Source organism: Phaseolus vulgaris, chromosome 4, assembly GCF_000499845.2.
Source record: "Phaseolus vulgaris cultivar G19833 chromosome 4, P. vulgaris v2.0, whole genome shotgun sequence".
NCBI lineage: Eukaryota > Viridiplantae > Streptophyta > Magnoliopsida > Fabales > Fabaceae > Phaseolus > Phaseolus vulgaris.
The window spans coordinates 33,499,404-33,515,278 of NC_023756.2; the positions used below are offsets into that span (position 1 = coordinate 33,499,404).

At 31.8% G+C, this 15,875-nt stretch overlaps 2 protein-coding genes across 4 annotated transcripts; one reads left to right on the forward strand and one right to left on the reverse strand.

Annotated features, from left to right (window-relative positions):
• The first annotated feature begins 1,696 nt into the window (after nt 1–1,696).
• On the forward strand, nt 1,697–6,716 carry LOC137837544 (receptor-like protein EIX2). Of its 2 annotated transcripts, XM_068646562.1 has the most exons (3): nt 1,697–2,090; nt 2,351–5,263; nt 6,390–6,716. In XM_068646562.1, exon 2 carries the CDS (start codon nt 2,558–2,560, stop codon nt 5,258–5,260), a length of 2,703 nt encoding a protein of 900 aa, XP_068502663.1. In that variant the 5' UTR covers nt 1,697–2,090; nt 2,351–2,557; the 3' UTR covers nt 5,261–5,263; nt 6,390–6,716. The 2 variants fall into 2 exon arrangements, with proteins under 2 accessions (XP_068502663.1, XP_068502662.1); XM_068646561.1 differs by having other exon boundaries at nt 1,697–5,263.
• A 1,049-nt stretch (nt 6,717–7,765) lies between these two features.
• LOC137837545 (uncharacterized) lies at nt 7,766–14,990 on the reverse strand. 2 transcript variants are annotated; one of them, XM_068646563.1, is made up of 15 exons: nt 14,383–14,990; nt 12,634–12,755; nt 12,451–12,539; nt 12,331–12,366; nt 12,098–12,191; nt 11,646–11,765; nt 11,200–11,264; nt 10,555–11,048; nt 10,404–10,476; nt 10,135–10,272; nt 9,273–9,838; nt 9,028–9,163; nt 8,885–8,953; nt 8,665–8,790; nt 7,766–8,342 (listed from the first exon to the last, which is right to left on the reverse strand). In XM_068646563.1, exons 1-15 carry the CDS (start codon nt 14,589–14,591, stop codon nt 8,229–8,231), a joined length of 2,451 nt encoding a protein of 816 aa, XP_068502664.1. In that variant the 5' UTR covers nt 14,592–14,990; the 3' UTR covers nt 7,766–8,228. The 2 variants fall into 2 exon arrangements, with proteins under 2 accessions (XP_068502664.1, XP_068502665.1); XM_068646564.1 differs by lacking the exon at nt 14,383–14,990 and adding an exon at nt 14,091–14,261.
• Between the last annotated feature and the right edge of the window lie 885 nt (nt 14,991–15,875).

Below are 15,875 nucleotides of genomic sequence, written 5' to 3' on the forward strand. Positions count from 1 at the left end.
TTTTTCTGACTTTTCCCATTCTCTCTTTCTCTTTCTTTCTTGTGCTGTCCAAAACTAATAAATTATCATCTATACTTTTAGAGTTATTTATCTATTACACAAATCCTACAATTATTCTCTAACTAAATACTTAATGAGATAAAACTTTAAATTTTCTTAATTGAGTTCTCGATTTTCTTAAGAGAATAAATCTATATTAATAAAATATAAATATAAATAAATGGAAATCTACTTGAAAATAAATTATACTGCACATTTGAGGATATAGATTTTTGACCATTTGTAGACGGTGATAAATATAAAAAAAGGTAATTATGGTTAATTTTGATAATATTTTGAATTGGTATATAATATATATAATTAAATAATAAGTGAGTTTTTGTTTATAGACGGAATCAATTATCTTTAGTTGTTGGATAATAAATATTTTCCAAGATGTAGGTGCAAATTCATTAAACGCACCACATAAATATTGTCGAGTGTGGTGTTATAAAGTAATGTTAAGATTAGATAACAATTTAAAATTTAATTTTTTTATTAATAATAAAAATTATTTTAAATATTAATAATTATTTTAATTTATAAAATAATGTTTAGTTTAATTTAATTAATAATTATTTTTTATCTTCAAAATTAATTATTATTTAATGATTTTTTTATACTATATGACACAATCAATTTATCCATAGTAAATTCATCTCATTTTCATTATAAAATTCTAAAATATATATTCGATTAAATTAATCCATTTTATTTTATGGATGATTAATGACTTTTTACAATTTCTTAAAATTATTATTTTTACAGAATTCATTTTTAATTTTTTTAAAATGTTTTTAAGTTTTTAAAACTATTGTTTTTATAAATTGTATAAAAGTTGTTAATAAATGGATTGAATTGGATATTTATGAAATCAATCATCATTGAATCGAAGTTTAAATTAAATTTTCAATAAATTAAAATAGATTAATGGATTTTATTTTATCAAATCCATTAAAATATAAAATAAATTTTACCCATTTTAACTAATTAAATATTATTTAGGAGGTAGAGTCAAATTTGGGTGATCACTTGGAAAATTGTGTACTCAAACCATCACATAAATATGATAGGACAAACATTGAAAAGTATGAAATGACCCTCAAAATTTAAATGACCATAAAACAAAAACTACCATTATTCGAACAAGAAATAGAGCACTTATATCTAAAATAATTCAAATCCAATTTAAAAATAGTTAAAATTCAAATTATGCCTTTCCAGTTTAATAATTTTGTATGCAAAACAAATGGTGAATATAAAATAGAAAATGTCTAAAAAGGATCCAACTCATATATCTTCATATACCATTAAGGTTTATTAATATCACTTTTAAATCATTGTTACAATGCAAATTCACAAAGGCTTTCAGATTTTCATATTTAAAATAGAATAAAGCAAATACGAATTTTTGTTTTCTTAAATATTAATTAATTTATATTTTATAGAAAAATAAAGGTATATGTGTTGTTTTGATGCCCATTTATTAATTTTTATTGCTAATAAAAAAAAGAACGTGGTGATTTTTTTTTCATATAATATGACTAAAAAGTTTAAAATGAAAATTAAGAAGTCTTCGAAGTCAATTGATTGAAATAGTAAGTTATATTATTTTGTGAATTGAATAAAATAGTGTGACTAAAAAGTTTAAATACAGAACACCTATCAGTATATTTCTAATATTCAGTCTCTCTCTCTCTCTCACATGATAATGAGGAATTTGAAAGTGATGATGTTTGTGGTGTGTGTGGTGTTGCAGGTTGTTCATGGAGAACACCAAATAAGATGCCTTCCAAAGGAGAGGGAAGCACTCCTCCAATTCAAGGCTGCCATTGTCGATCACAACGGCATGCTCTCCTCTTGGACCACTCCCAACTGTTGCCAGTGGGAGGGGATTCGCTGCAGCAACCTCACCGCCCATATTCTAGGCCTCCACCTTCCTGGACACTATGCACAACCCTCTCTACTTTATATGAGCGGAGAGATCCACGAGTCGTTGACGGAGTTGAGACAATTAGAGTATCTGAAGCTCAATCATAATTTTTTTGGAGGTACTCACATCCCACAGTTTCTTGCTTCTCTCACAAACTTGAAATACCTTGATCTCTCGTCATGTCATTTTAGTGGAGAAATTCCAACTCAGTTTGGCTCTCTTTCTCGTTTGAAATACTTAAATCTTGTTGGAAATTCTCTGGAGGGTTCAATCCCTCCTGAACTTGGGAATCTCTCTCAGTTGCAGTATCTTGATCTAAGAGACAATTCTTTGAAAGGAATTGTACCATCTCAGCTTGGAAATATCTCTCAATTGCAGCATCTTGATCTCAGAGACAATTCTTTTGAAGGAAACATTCCTTCCCAGCTAGGAAACCTCTCCTAGTTGCAAGAGCTCTATCTTGGAGGATATCATGATACTCTCAAAATTGAAGATGGAGGTCAGTGGCTCTCAAATCTCCTTTCCTTAACTCATCTTTCTTTTCAATCCATATCTAATTTGAACAGTTATCCTAACTGGCTTCAAATGATTGCCAAGCTACCAAAACTAAGAGAACTGAGTCTAATTCATTGTGGCCTTTCCAATCATTTTCTCCATTCCTTCAAGCCTTCCAACTTCAATTTTTCTACTTCCCTTTCTGTTCTTCATCTTTCTCAGAACTCCTTCACACAATCAATGATATTCCAATGGCTGTCAAACACCACTTCCAACCTTGTTGAGCTTGACCTCAGTGGTAACCTCTTGCAGGGCTCCACATCAAATCATTATGGCAATATATGCACCCTACGTTCTTTAGATATGACAAGAAACAATATGATCGAAGACCTTCCATCAATTCTTGGTAGTTTGTCTAGTGGTTGTGCTAGATACTCACTACAGGAATTGAGTTTAGCATTCAACCAAATCACGGGCTCGCTACCTGATCTTTCTGTTTTCTCATCTTTAAAAAGATTGGATCTTTCTAACAATCAATTGAGTGGGAAAATAGCTGAAGGCACCAGATTGCCATCTCAGTTGGAGCATTTGTCAATTAGGTTAAACTCATTAGAAGGCGGTGTTCCAAAATCATTTGGGAGCACATGTACTTTGAAGTCATTGGATTTGTCTCATAATAAGTTGAGTGAAGATCTAAGAGTCATATTTAATCATTTGTCCGGATGTTCTAGACACTCGTTGCGAGAACTACATCTCGGTCAAAATAAATTCAATGGCAGACTGCCTGATTTTTCAATGTTTTCCAAGTTGGAAACACTAGACGTATCAGGGAATCAATTAAAGGATGGAGTTCCAAAGTCACTTCACAATGCTACTATTTTGAGAATATTGGACCTATCCAATAACAGTTTGAGTGAAAATCTTCCCACAATAATCCATCACATATTTCGATATGCTAGATACTCATTGCAGCATTTAGATTTGAGCATGAATCAAATTAGCGACACTGTACCCAATACTCTGTCAATGTTTCCATCATTAAAAAGATTGTACCTTGATAGTAATAAGCTAAATGGGACAATTTCTGAAGATCTTCAATTTTCGACTGAACTTGAGGCACTCTATTTATCATCAAACTCTTTGGAAGGTGTGATAACGGACTCTCATTTTTATAACATGTCAAACTTAAGGGAATTGGGGTTATCTGATAACTTGTTGGCTATAGAATTTAGTCAAAATTGGGCTCCATCTTTTCAATTGGTTAATATTGGATTGAGATCTTGCAAGCTAGGTCCATTATTTCCCAAATGGCTAGAGAAACAAAATGAATTCAGCAGTCTTGACATTTCAAATAACGGAATATCGGACATTGTTCCAAAATGGTTTTGGACTAAATCTGAATTGCCAAACTGGATCAATATCAATATTTCATTAAACAAATTACGAGGCATAATTCCAGATTTGTCACTAGATAATCATTTCTATTACCTTAATCTTAGATCAAATCAATTTGAAGGTCATATTCCATCATTTTTACGAGGTTCAATGTATCTTGATCTGTCTGACAATAAATTCACAGATTCTTCTTGGTTTTTATGTTCTAGCAGTGCAACTGAAACTTTATACCAATTAGACATTTCAAACAATAAGTTTTCTGGACAAATTCCAGATTGTTGGACCCATTTCAAATCGTTGGCTTATTTAGACATGAGTCAAAACAAATTTTCTGGAAAAATTCCTACTTCCATGGGATCACTCCTTGAACTTCAAGTATTGTTATTGAGAAACAATAAGTTAACAGGTGAAATCTCTTCTTCTTCCTTGAGAAACTGCACAAAGTTAGTGATGCTAGATATGACAGGAAATAGGTTATCAGGATCTTTTCCAGATTGGATTGGGAGCAAACTGCTAGAGTTACAATTTTTAAGCTTGGGAAGCAATTACTTTAATGGAAGTTTACCATTGCAAATTTGTTATCTAAAAAGCATTCAACTCTTGGATCTATCGCTAAACAACCTATCTGGACAAATTCCTAAATGCATAAAAAACTTCTCCTCAATGACTCAAGTGACTAGAGATTATCAAGGTCATTGGTATTTGGCCAACACAAGCTATATCAAAGGTAATGTTTCATACAATTTGAATGCATTCGTGATGTGGAAAGGATCAAAGCAAATGTTCACAAATACTGGATTATCACTTTTAAAAAGCATTGATCTCTCAAGCAATCAATTATCAGGAGAAATACCAAAAGAAATAGAGAATCTTTTTGGATTGATTTCATTGAATTTATCAAGAAATCATTTGACAGAGAAAATTCCTTCAAATATTGGAAAGTTAACCTCACTTGAATTTCTTGATTTGTCAAGAAACCAACTTGTTGGTTCAATTCCTTTGAGTCTTGCTCAAATTGATCGACTCACTGTATTAGATTTGTCACATAATTATTTATCTGGAAAAATTCCAACTGGCACACAATTGCAGAGTTTCGATACATCAAAATATGAAGGTAATGTTGATCTATGGGGACCGCCACTAAAGAAATTGTACATTGATAGATTGTCAAAACAAGAACCAATTGTTAAATTTGACAAGGAAGACAACTTTATTTTCTATAGTGAATTTTACAAAGGTATGACAATTGGATTTGTTATAAGTTTTTTGGGAGTGTTTGGCTCAATCTTAATAATACGCTCTTGGCGTCATACATATTTCAAGTTCTTGAGTAATTTAGAAGACACTCTTTATATCATGACAACAATGAAAATTTTCAAATGGTGGTTGAGATCATAAGAGGTAATGTTATTTATTCTTGTTCTTACAAACTTGACTTTTCCTTCTTTTTATTATTATTATTATTATTATTTTTACTTTCTCTGTATCGGTAATGTCTCAAAATTGTTTTCTCATTCGCATACTAAGTTGTTTACTCCTTTGTATATTTAAATTTGGGATTACAATGTAGTGTGGGTCGTGCAGGCTGATCTGCAACTTATTATTGAGAATGCGGGATGGATTTATTAATCCGACGTGCATAAATAAAAAAATAATTATTTTATTTTTTATAAAAAAAATATTATACTTCATTCTTTTTATTATTGCAACGTGATCTTTATTTTATTATTTAAAAATAAATAAATTTAATATACTAAAAAATCAATATTTTATTTTAATCATATATTAATAAAAAAATAATATAAAGAAGAGATTTCAATAAGATACTCATAAAAAATAGTCATTTTCATTAAAATATTTTATTACAAAACTTTGATAGATACTTTGATACATTTACACATATATATATAGGGAAAAGATATGCAAAACAAAATTTTAATTATTTTTAATCAAACTTTCTACCAACCCTTATAATTGAATTCATATTTTTATCTTAATTGAATTAATTGAAACAAGGATAAATTTTTCAGCAGCAAAAAATATGTTATTTTATAATTAATAAGATTTTAATTTTTAAAAAAAATAATTTTCTTTATGCGGACTACCTCTTATGCAAGACGGTCAGTGAAATTAGTCTGCATTCCTTAACCCTGAGTCAAACGCGGGACGAATCAACCTGTATGTCAACCTAGTTTAAACATTGCAATCTTTATGTCATGGGTGATAGATATAATTATTTTTATAGTAAATGAGTTGTGATTCAAGAAAAAATTCTCAATCTAAGTTTTAGTATTTTCTAATCTCAATTTTTCCTTTTACAAATATTTATTTATTTATTTTTATAATCATATAAGATAATTATTTTTTTGACAAATGACTTTTGTAAAAGTATATAATAAATTGAAATAATTTAATTAGTATTCACTTCAATGATAGGAGTTTTCTACTCCTTTTGCTTTTAATATTTGAGTTTTCTTTGGATTTATGTTTTTTTTTTCATTATTCTTATTATTTCCATTTTTGGCAGAGAGGAAATCTGGATAAGAGTTGTGAAGTAGTGTATGTGAGAAATGAAATTGTTATGGAAGATTGAAAGTGTTCTGAGGGTATCATGTGGAAAGGACATCAAAGAACAGACCAAAGAGCCACGGAACTGAGGAAGGGTTGTTGAACTCCTTTGGACTTGAGGATTCAATTGTGATTGTGATTTTTTCATTTTCCTTTTTCTAAAAGCATTTTGTTCATAGCTTAGCCTTTAGATTTGCTTACTCTTTCCTTTGAAATTGTTAGTCATACAATGATTTAATGAATCTTCATAATGTTGGAAATGACATGTATGCCAATTAGAAAGAAAGGAGCTCTCGAAATAACCCACTTTACCATATCTCTAATTTTATGAGTTTATCTTTATACCTTCAAATATTTAGGAAGAAGGATAACTATTTTTAATGCACTGTACTTGTTGAAACACTTCACACACTCGGAAGCTTGGACATTTCTCTTAAATGACGTGTCCGATACTCGGACATCGACACTTGAATGACACCTGTAGGACACCGACACTCGTATGACACTTATAGGGCACGTATCCGTGAAGTGTCCAATTCAAAAAGTATTTGTTAGATTTATGACAATTCTAATACGATTCTAACACAATTTTAAAAAGAAAACTTACATTAATTTTTTAAAAATTCAAACTTTATTGTATAAATTGTTATTATGATTATAAAAATAAAAAACAAATCCTTGTGAAAACAGTCATGGAAAACATTTTTCTGCTCCAACAAATAATCTGAAACATATGTGCACATAAATCTTTATTATCAATTTATATAATTTATAATTATATAATATATAGATTTGTATCTCTGTATCCTAATTTTAAAGATTTTACGTATCTCAATAGTGCTACATAACTCACACGATCTTCTATCGTTTTTAAGTGCGTCTGATATTGCGTCTAATGCGTTACAAAGATCGTTTATTACTTGATCTAGTGTATCTGGTTGTTTTAACGGCCAATTTTTTATGTTTTCTGTTTTATTCTTGTTAGTAACTTGATCCACTCTTTATATATATATATATATATATATATATATATATATATATATATATAATTTCAAGTTACTCACATCACATTAGTTATTAGTTTTCATATCCTCTGTTGTATTCTATATATCCAAATCAAAAAATCATGTTTCAGTTCCAGTGACTTTTAACGTATTTCAAGTTTTACACTCCATATCTAATGTTTGTTTTCACTTTCTGAAATATGATGAACCGTATTCAATAATACTAAGAGTAAAATCTTCATTAGCTAATTTTATATAATCCAAAATTCACAGATATAGTTTCTATCATTTTTATGACTTCGTCAAAGCATTCATTAAGAGACAATTCACATAAATAATTGAACCAAACTATATGAGTAGTACGGTAACACAACCAATTTACAAAATTCTAATGTTTGAAAATTCTGATCATATATAATACAGCATACCTAAGAGGTTGGTGTAAAACATTCCTATTCCTACAAAGCCATTGCATCTTCCAAAATCGTGCATGACAGAAGATAAATCCCCTAAAACAGGTCTTCATTTGTTTGTAGAAAAATCCAAACAAAAACTAAGAACCCTCTCATTCACACAATGCATGATGATCAACACATTCTTTAGAGAATACACATGTGCCACAACTTGTGCTTTTCTGGGAATTATAAGATCTGTGACATTTGGGGTATACTGAGAAATTTGGCCATGCTTCATTTTGATTTCAACATCTCTGGTGTAAGAGTCGTTCCTTTGTTGAAATGTATCATTGAGGATGAATGGTGAACGAATCCAAAATATAAGTAGTATTCTCCAATCTAAAGGAAGTAAGTGAGTTGTTGTTTCTTCCTTGAACCTCCTTCTCCATATAAATCATTCCATTGCTTCAACTCATTCATTACGGATCCTTCTGATGCAAAACTTGCAGCCACCTGTGTTTAGTCAGATATTTGTAAGTTCATGTACATGGAAAATTATATTCTACATGATATAACACAGTTTTCTTCTTCCACTTCTGTGACATTGTTAGTATTATATCCTTAGTTACATGTACAAGTTACCATTTTAAGTCTTAAAAATGGACTACATGACCATGTAGTGCTAGATATCTATCATCATATTCAATTGAACCACTGTTTTGAAATGCTAGATTTTACAAATCCAATTTCAAACACTGCATGTAGTATTGTACAGATTCCCATGTCTAGTACTCTCTCAAGCCATTTGAGTGAAAAAAAATTGAGTTCACCCTACCTGACTCTTAGCCTGCTTCATGTCTTCCATATTCAAAGGCCTGAGGGTAATTTCTTGGTCTTCCTTATCTTTATTGTTTGAAGCATCTTCAGAGTTTTGGCCTTCAGCCTCTCTTTTCTTCTTTTCCTAAAATATGATGCAATTGATATTTAGTTAGATCTTCATCTTGAATTGCATACAGATGTTAATCTTAAAATAGTCCAAGTTGTTTAATAACTACCATTTCCTTCATTCTCTCCCGCTGTATCAGCTCTCTAACAGGTCGATAAGCCGCAGTGATGCACAAATTCTGTTTACAGACAATAACATCAACAGATTTTAACCCAAAAGAAAACCAAAACAGTAATAACTACCAAAACTCACCTTAAGATCACTTCCAGTATATCCTTCTGTCATGGTTGCCAGGTCTTTGAAGTCTAAGTTTTCATGTTTTTCTTTAGCCAGAAGAGTCTTCAAGATCTTTTCCCTGTTCTCAGCAGATGGAAGACCAACCAGGACCCTGCTCAATGACACAAAGGTTATTGACATTGCATTAAAATATTACAACGCCAATACTAATTGAACTGAAAAGCAAAGAATATCACAATAAGGCAAAAGGGGGGTCCTACCTGCGTTCAAACCGTCTGATGATAGCTTCATCAAGGTCAAATGGTCTGTTGGTTGCAGCGAGAACCAAAATTTGCTCATTAGGTCCTGTTAATAGCCCATCCCAGTGTGTCATGAACTCATTTTTTATCTTTCTCATGGCTTCATGCTCTCCTACTCTAGTCCTCTGTCCAAGCATGCTATCAACCTCGTCAACAAAGATGATTGTTGGGGAAACCTTAGCTGCCAGTGTGAATAGAGCTCGGACGTTCTTTTCATCTTCTCCAAACCATTTTGATGTAATAGTTGACATTGAGACATTAATGAAACTTGCACCAGCTTCATTTGCAATGGCTTTTGCTAGCATTGTTTTTCCAGTACCAGGAGGCCCAAAAAGCAATATACCTCTACACGGCTTTAGAAGCCCACCTTTGAAGAGGTCAGGCCTTCTAAGGGGAAGCATTACCAGCTCTTGAAGTGACTCTTTGATCTCATCCAATGCACCAATATCTGCAAATGTAACCCCTATCTCATTTGCAGGGATAACCTCAGGTCTTATGCGCTTCTCAAACTCGTTGTCAGGAACTTCCTGCAAACAAGCAATTATAAGAACACAAAATGGGATAGTGAGTAAAACAAAATAGACTTGAAGAAGATACTACTTTAGACGTTAGATCACCCAGCTCCGTCTAGATAGATGACTGGTAAATTGTTAATTATAGTGTACCAATTTTCCAAAATTGAAAGCATCAAATTTGTAATGTGATTGAAGTATATATAAGGATCCTATTCATTTGTTGTTCTTTTTTTCTATTACATGGGTAGAATTTGACAAGGTGAGAAGTTTTTTTTTTCTGCCTAAGGTGCTAAGAAAGATGATCTTACCGCTTTGGAAGGTGCAGGATTTTCGCCATCTTTCTTTGTTACCGGGATGGATTTCTCTGTCTCATTCTTGTTTTCGGGTGCTTGATTGTCAGACTTAACTTCATTCTTTGCACCAGAAATATCTTCCCCAGCATTTTCCTAATGTTACAGAGAAATACATCAATAAATAAAAACTGAACACATACAATGATACTCACTATTTATCATTATTTTTTCCTTAGATTTTCTTGATACTCCTGCAGTAATAAATAAACTGTAAACAAGCATACCTTGTTAGATTCATTAGTCTTCAGATTCCCACTACTCTTGCCTTCCTGGAACAGACTCAATCCATGGGACAAACTGTCCACAAACAAAATCAGTAACTGCAAAATATTTTCATGTAATCAATTGCTTACAGTCATCGGACTAGATATTTACCTATTGGCTGATATAACTAGCTTTCCATTTCGGTATTCTGGATCCTTGGTTTTCATCAAATGGTAAGATATTGCAGATACTACAATTTCTTCAATATAATTGCTGAGTAAGATAGTATCTGAAAAGCAGACTGAGTTCAAGTCATCACAGTCAATGTCATTTGCTGCTAGTACTTCAGCAATGTGGTTTCTGTTGTCTTGGAACTGAATAGCTTTCATATCCTCTTCCAGTGATCCTTTCCAATTGCCAGAATGAGTTTCATCTTCAGGAGCTTTGATCTCAATGTTGTAGGGGAATAACGCAGTGAGCCTTTCATCAACTTCTTTGCAATCGTCATCTGAATCTAATATCTGGGACCCAAGTATCAACACCGAGCCTGATAGTTTATTTATCATTTTTTGTAGTAAATTATATAACCTTGACTGAAGAAGGAGCTTCTCAACATCCCTTATGTATAAAATGATGGAACTAGTTTCTGAGAAAGAAACCAAAAGCTGAAACAATTACAACGATCTTGTTATTAGAGTGAAAACTCTATGTGATGATGGCCATATGAAATTTCATGATCTATTATACTCGTCTTATGTAAAAGTTGCCAACAAAGGTTGTCTAGACACAATTTTAAAATGAACTTTCAGTAATTACCTTGTAAAGTGCCTGCACAAAGAGCTTCTCATCAAAACACAAGCTACTTGTGCGCTTGAAACGTGCTGAAATCATAATTCAATGAAGTGAGCAAAATGTGGGAGGAGAAAATTCATATTTCATGCATTAGTGACGACAACAAAACAATGAATCAAGCCTTTAGCTGCATGACATTTTTCTTTGTTTAGAAGAACAATAAATTTATAGATAAGACTATTTTCCTGCTGGAGTTTGCAGAATAATCATGAATTCATAACATGGATTTTGGTGTATCAGATTAGTTCTTGTTAACACTAATTCAAAACTTCTATAAACATCCTTGGAAATAGTATCTGCACCCTTCATCGTACACTACTGAATTCAAAGCAGATGTTCACATTAATCTTTGATTGGATTAGCAACTTAATACTTGCTTAATAAGATAACCTATAGTTATAAAGTATAACCTGGAAATGTTGGACCACACTGGGAAGCAGTGCTACTTATATCAGATGCAGCAGAAGCATTCCTCTTAAGCTTTGGAGGATTGGAACTTTCAGTAGCACTGCTTTGTTGACGCACAATTCCTTCAAAAGAAATTATCAATCAAAATCAATGAAGTAATAGCTCTATATATTAAGTTAGCAACATAAATATTACAGCCAATACAGGTATCAATGATTACAATATCTTGAAAAATGAGAAGGGATAATATGGAGTCTCTACAACCATTTGCAAAGTCAAAACTCTGAGCACTGTTCATTATACTAACAAAAAACAAAACCTATTACCAGATGTCAAAGCAATACATGAATTATAAAATCTTTCATATCTTCAAGTCTTCAACATTTAAACATTGACATTTATTATTGAATAAAAAAAGTCATACTTTAAACATTGACTTTTATTTCAATAGTACCTCTTGATTCTCCTGCTGAAGAAAGCATTGAAAAGGAACCAAACAAAGCAGACATTGTCTCCAAGGTTGCCTCCGAGATTGACCTTTTCAAACACTATGTAACAGAAGCAAATAAGTCAAACCAAAAATTACATGATCTCAATGTTTCTATTTTTAGTAAATATAAAATGAAGCTAGCAAGTTGCAATTTCATCATGTCAACAATGACATAGAACTGAGCAGGGTAAACTTACTGTTTCTTTTCTGGAACATCCAAATTTGTTCTGCAACTGTTCAAGGGAAAAACATATAGGGTAAGAATATATGTACATGACCAGCTAAAGCAAATAAAATGAGAAGCAATGAAAAATTACCTTCACAGAGAAGTCAGTAATATCTAACAACAGCAGCTTTGATTCAAAGTAATGAGCTAAAGCTCTGGCAAGGGCTTGCTGATAAGATTCTTCAAAATTTATAAATAAATAGCGTTAGTCAAACCAACTTGAAATCAAAAAAGAAAATTCTGCAGGACAAGATTAAATTCTACCACACTATACCTGCTGGACCAGATAGCAAAATAGCCCTGCTTCCTGGCGAGAGGTTCCTGGTGTGCTTGGAAAAGTGAAGATGTTTCAAATGAATATATGCAGCACTTGTCAACAAAATTCGAATTCTTTCACTGCATGGTCACATTAAAAACATGCGTAAGATATGGTGCTATAAGAGGGTATTACTATATCAAATTCCTCAATGATTAGATCAAATCCACCTGGGACAAGAACAGGGCATGAGCTCCACAATAAATATAGACAATATCTAGGGAATCAATACTTTTACAAAAACCTGTTTTGTCCTAAATAGAAAACTAATTTAGAAACTAGAGGCAGGAATCATATGATGGCTCATTTAACGTAGCATGTAATTCTTGGAATATAAAATCAGAAGGCAAAAAGCTAGAACTTGAATTCAGTTAAGTCCAAGATCCACAATTAACAATAGAAGGAATTCAATTTCTTTCTTGCAGTAGACAACAAACAATACGACATTCCCATATCTAAACTTTCCTTAGTAGTAGTTATATACCAACTTACTGACCTATGAACTAGAAAATATTAAAGCAGAAAAGGAATATAGAAGATCCCAGTTGCTGTTGTAAAGACTGTATGAGCATCTTGTATCAGGAATTTTCAAAGACTATAGAATTACATAACATTTTTTTTTTCATTTTTAGTACATCAAGGTATTGTTAGATTGTGCCTTTGCATCATGGAGATCATAACTTGTAGATGCAGAAAAACCTCAGAACACACTCCAAAATTGTTTACAACTGACCCTCCTAAGCCACACAATGGTGAGAGTCTTGTGCAGTTGGTCACTTTTTCACATAAGGGGTTGTTATCACAACTTGAATTAGAGTCTCAATCACTGTAGCTTTTCTGAGCACACAAGTGTGATCTTTTAATGTTAAAAAGTATTAATAATTTGAATTAGGGTGTGCAGATTTACTGTGATCACCATTTATATGTTCTGAAGCAGAGTGGAACCACCAATATTAAGTAGACAAGAAACAGATAAGTCTAAAAGACAATTGTCCCATAATCTAAGAAGAGGATGAAGTTAATCTGAAGTATACATGTTTAATCAGAAAAATAATATGACCTATAACAAATCTACAATCAATGCAAGTGCACATAATAAGCACCAAGTACAATATTCAAATAAGCTATCCTTTGATTACAAAAAGTACAAATTAAAAGTACGCTATCCGATTCATTCTTCGATCTATTTCAGTGAAACTGCACACATTTATCAGGAAAAAATGCATCACTATATCAGCAGCTTCCCTGTTTCAAACCCAACATATACTCAAAATGCAACAATTTTTATTTTTAAAAACCACAGAAACCTATGGCAAGAGAAAATCTCTTGAAGCTTGGGTTTAACAAAGAAGCAAAGATGAACTCAACAACAAACAATCAATAAAATCTCAAAGATATAAGAAGATCAAACCCACCATAGAAGCCCCATATTGAGTATCAAAATCATATCTACCAGAAGATTCATAGCAGATTGCCATGAAATTTATAAGTCAAACTGATGAGAGATCCATGTCTAAAACACCTTTGACACCCAAGTTTATCATAATACACAACTATATCATAAATTCAAACATACCCTCAGAAAATGCTGTCAATGCTTAAATATCAATCTGAAGGGTCAAAATAGTAACAAAAACACAGAAATCAATAACACAAGTTTGAGTCATATTATACCATTATTATATTCCAATAAAATCTCAAAATCACCTTAAGTAATATGGAAACTCCTCAAATGTACACTTTCCGTCCCTTCCTTCTACCACCAGCCTCCTGAGCTCCTGCACAATCTGCTCCATGGAAATCTCATCAGAGTCACGATTCCCGCCAACCCATTTCTGCCCTGAACTCAACCCAAGCCCCACACCTAACCCAACCCCAACACTCAATGCTGACAACAGAACGTGTTTCTGTTCCATCACGACCCTCAATCCAAGCTTGGTCCTTTAAGACCCCAGAAGCGATTTTTCACCAAAGGGTATCAAGATTTTTAAGCAAAGTATGACTCTGAGAAACGGGTACCCCGGATATTGTGGATGACAACAACAACAACAAAGATAATAACTTAACAACCTATGTAAAATGAGGCTCCGAAGACAACGTTGGTCTAAAGGATTTTGACAAGGCAATGACTCGCTCTGTGTGTGTCCCTCCTCAATGCCTATATATAGCATGCCACAACTAATGGACGTTAAAACACATTGCTTGCCATGAACCCAATTTTCAAAAAAGAAAAAAAAAAGTTGAGATTTTTACTTTTCCATGCTTCTTTTTTGGCATAGTGGTGAGTGGTGGTAACACCAAATCTTGGTTCTCTCTCTTACTTAGATTAGACTGTCATGTTTTATTAGTTTTTATTTTTTATTATTTGTCCACTTGGAAACCTTTTTTTAAAGGCTTTTTTTAATATATCATGGCTTTGGCTAATAATTTCTTGTTGTCCCTGGTTTGCTTGGTGCATTGTCATTTTGGTTTCTTCTTAATAAATAAATGTAAAGGCAATGAAACGGTATGGTTGGTGCCTGGCTTATTTGTTTTCTATAAAAGCATGTTAAAGTCAGGACCATTCATGAAGATTTCGAGAAAAAAAGAAATTGTTGCATACCTACCCTTTCATGGTATACATTCTAATTTTGCATATTTTACTAAGAAGGGATCGTGATTTCTGCAAGAGTTAGATCAGATTCATCTCCCACATTTTCTGAGAGATTAGACATTGATCTTGAAATCAATTCACATAACTTATCAGAAAATACCATAACTATTTTATTTCAATAATATAGAGTGATTTACTATAAAATTATTTTAACATTTTTCAATTGAAGAAAAATATATTTCAATAGTTCATGATTATTATAAGTAACAAATTGTATTAGTTTTTTTATATTTCATATGAAAAAAAGAAAAGAAAAGGAAGAAAAGATAATAATATATTTCATTAATAAAAAAATTGTTATACTTACTTACATTGAGCTGATAAAACAGTTATAACTGATTGAGTATATAACTCAGAGTAGTTATAGTAGTTATAACTGAGTTATCTATACCTATATATAAAGGACTCTGACTGCTCTAAATTGTTTTTCTATTTTATCCTTACTTAATATTTTATTTTATTAATTTATTTTGGTTATTTAGACATTTTATAATTTTAAAATTTAATAAAGCAGTTTTTTAATTTTTAATTTATTTGTTCTCACTTA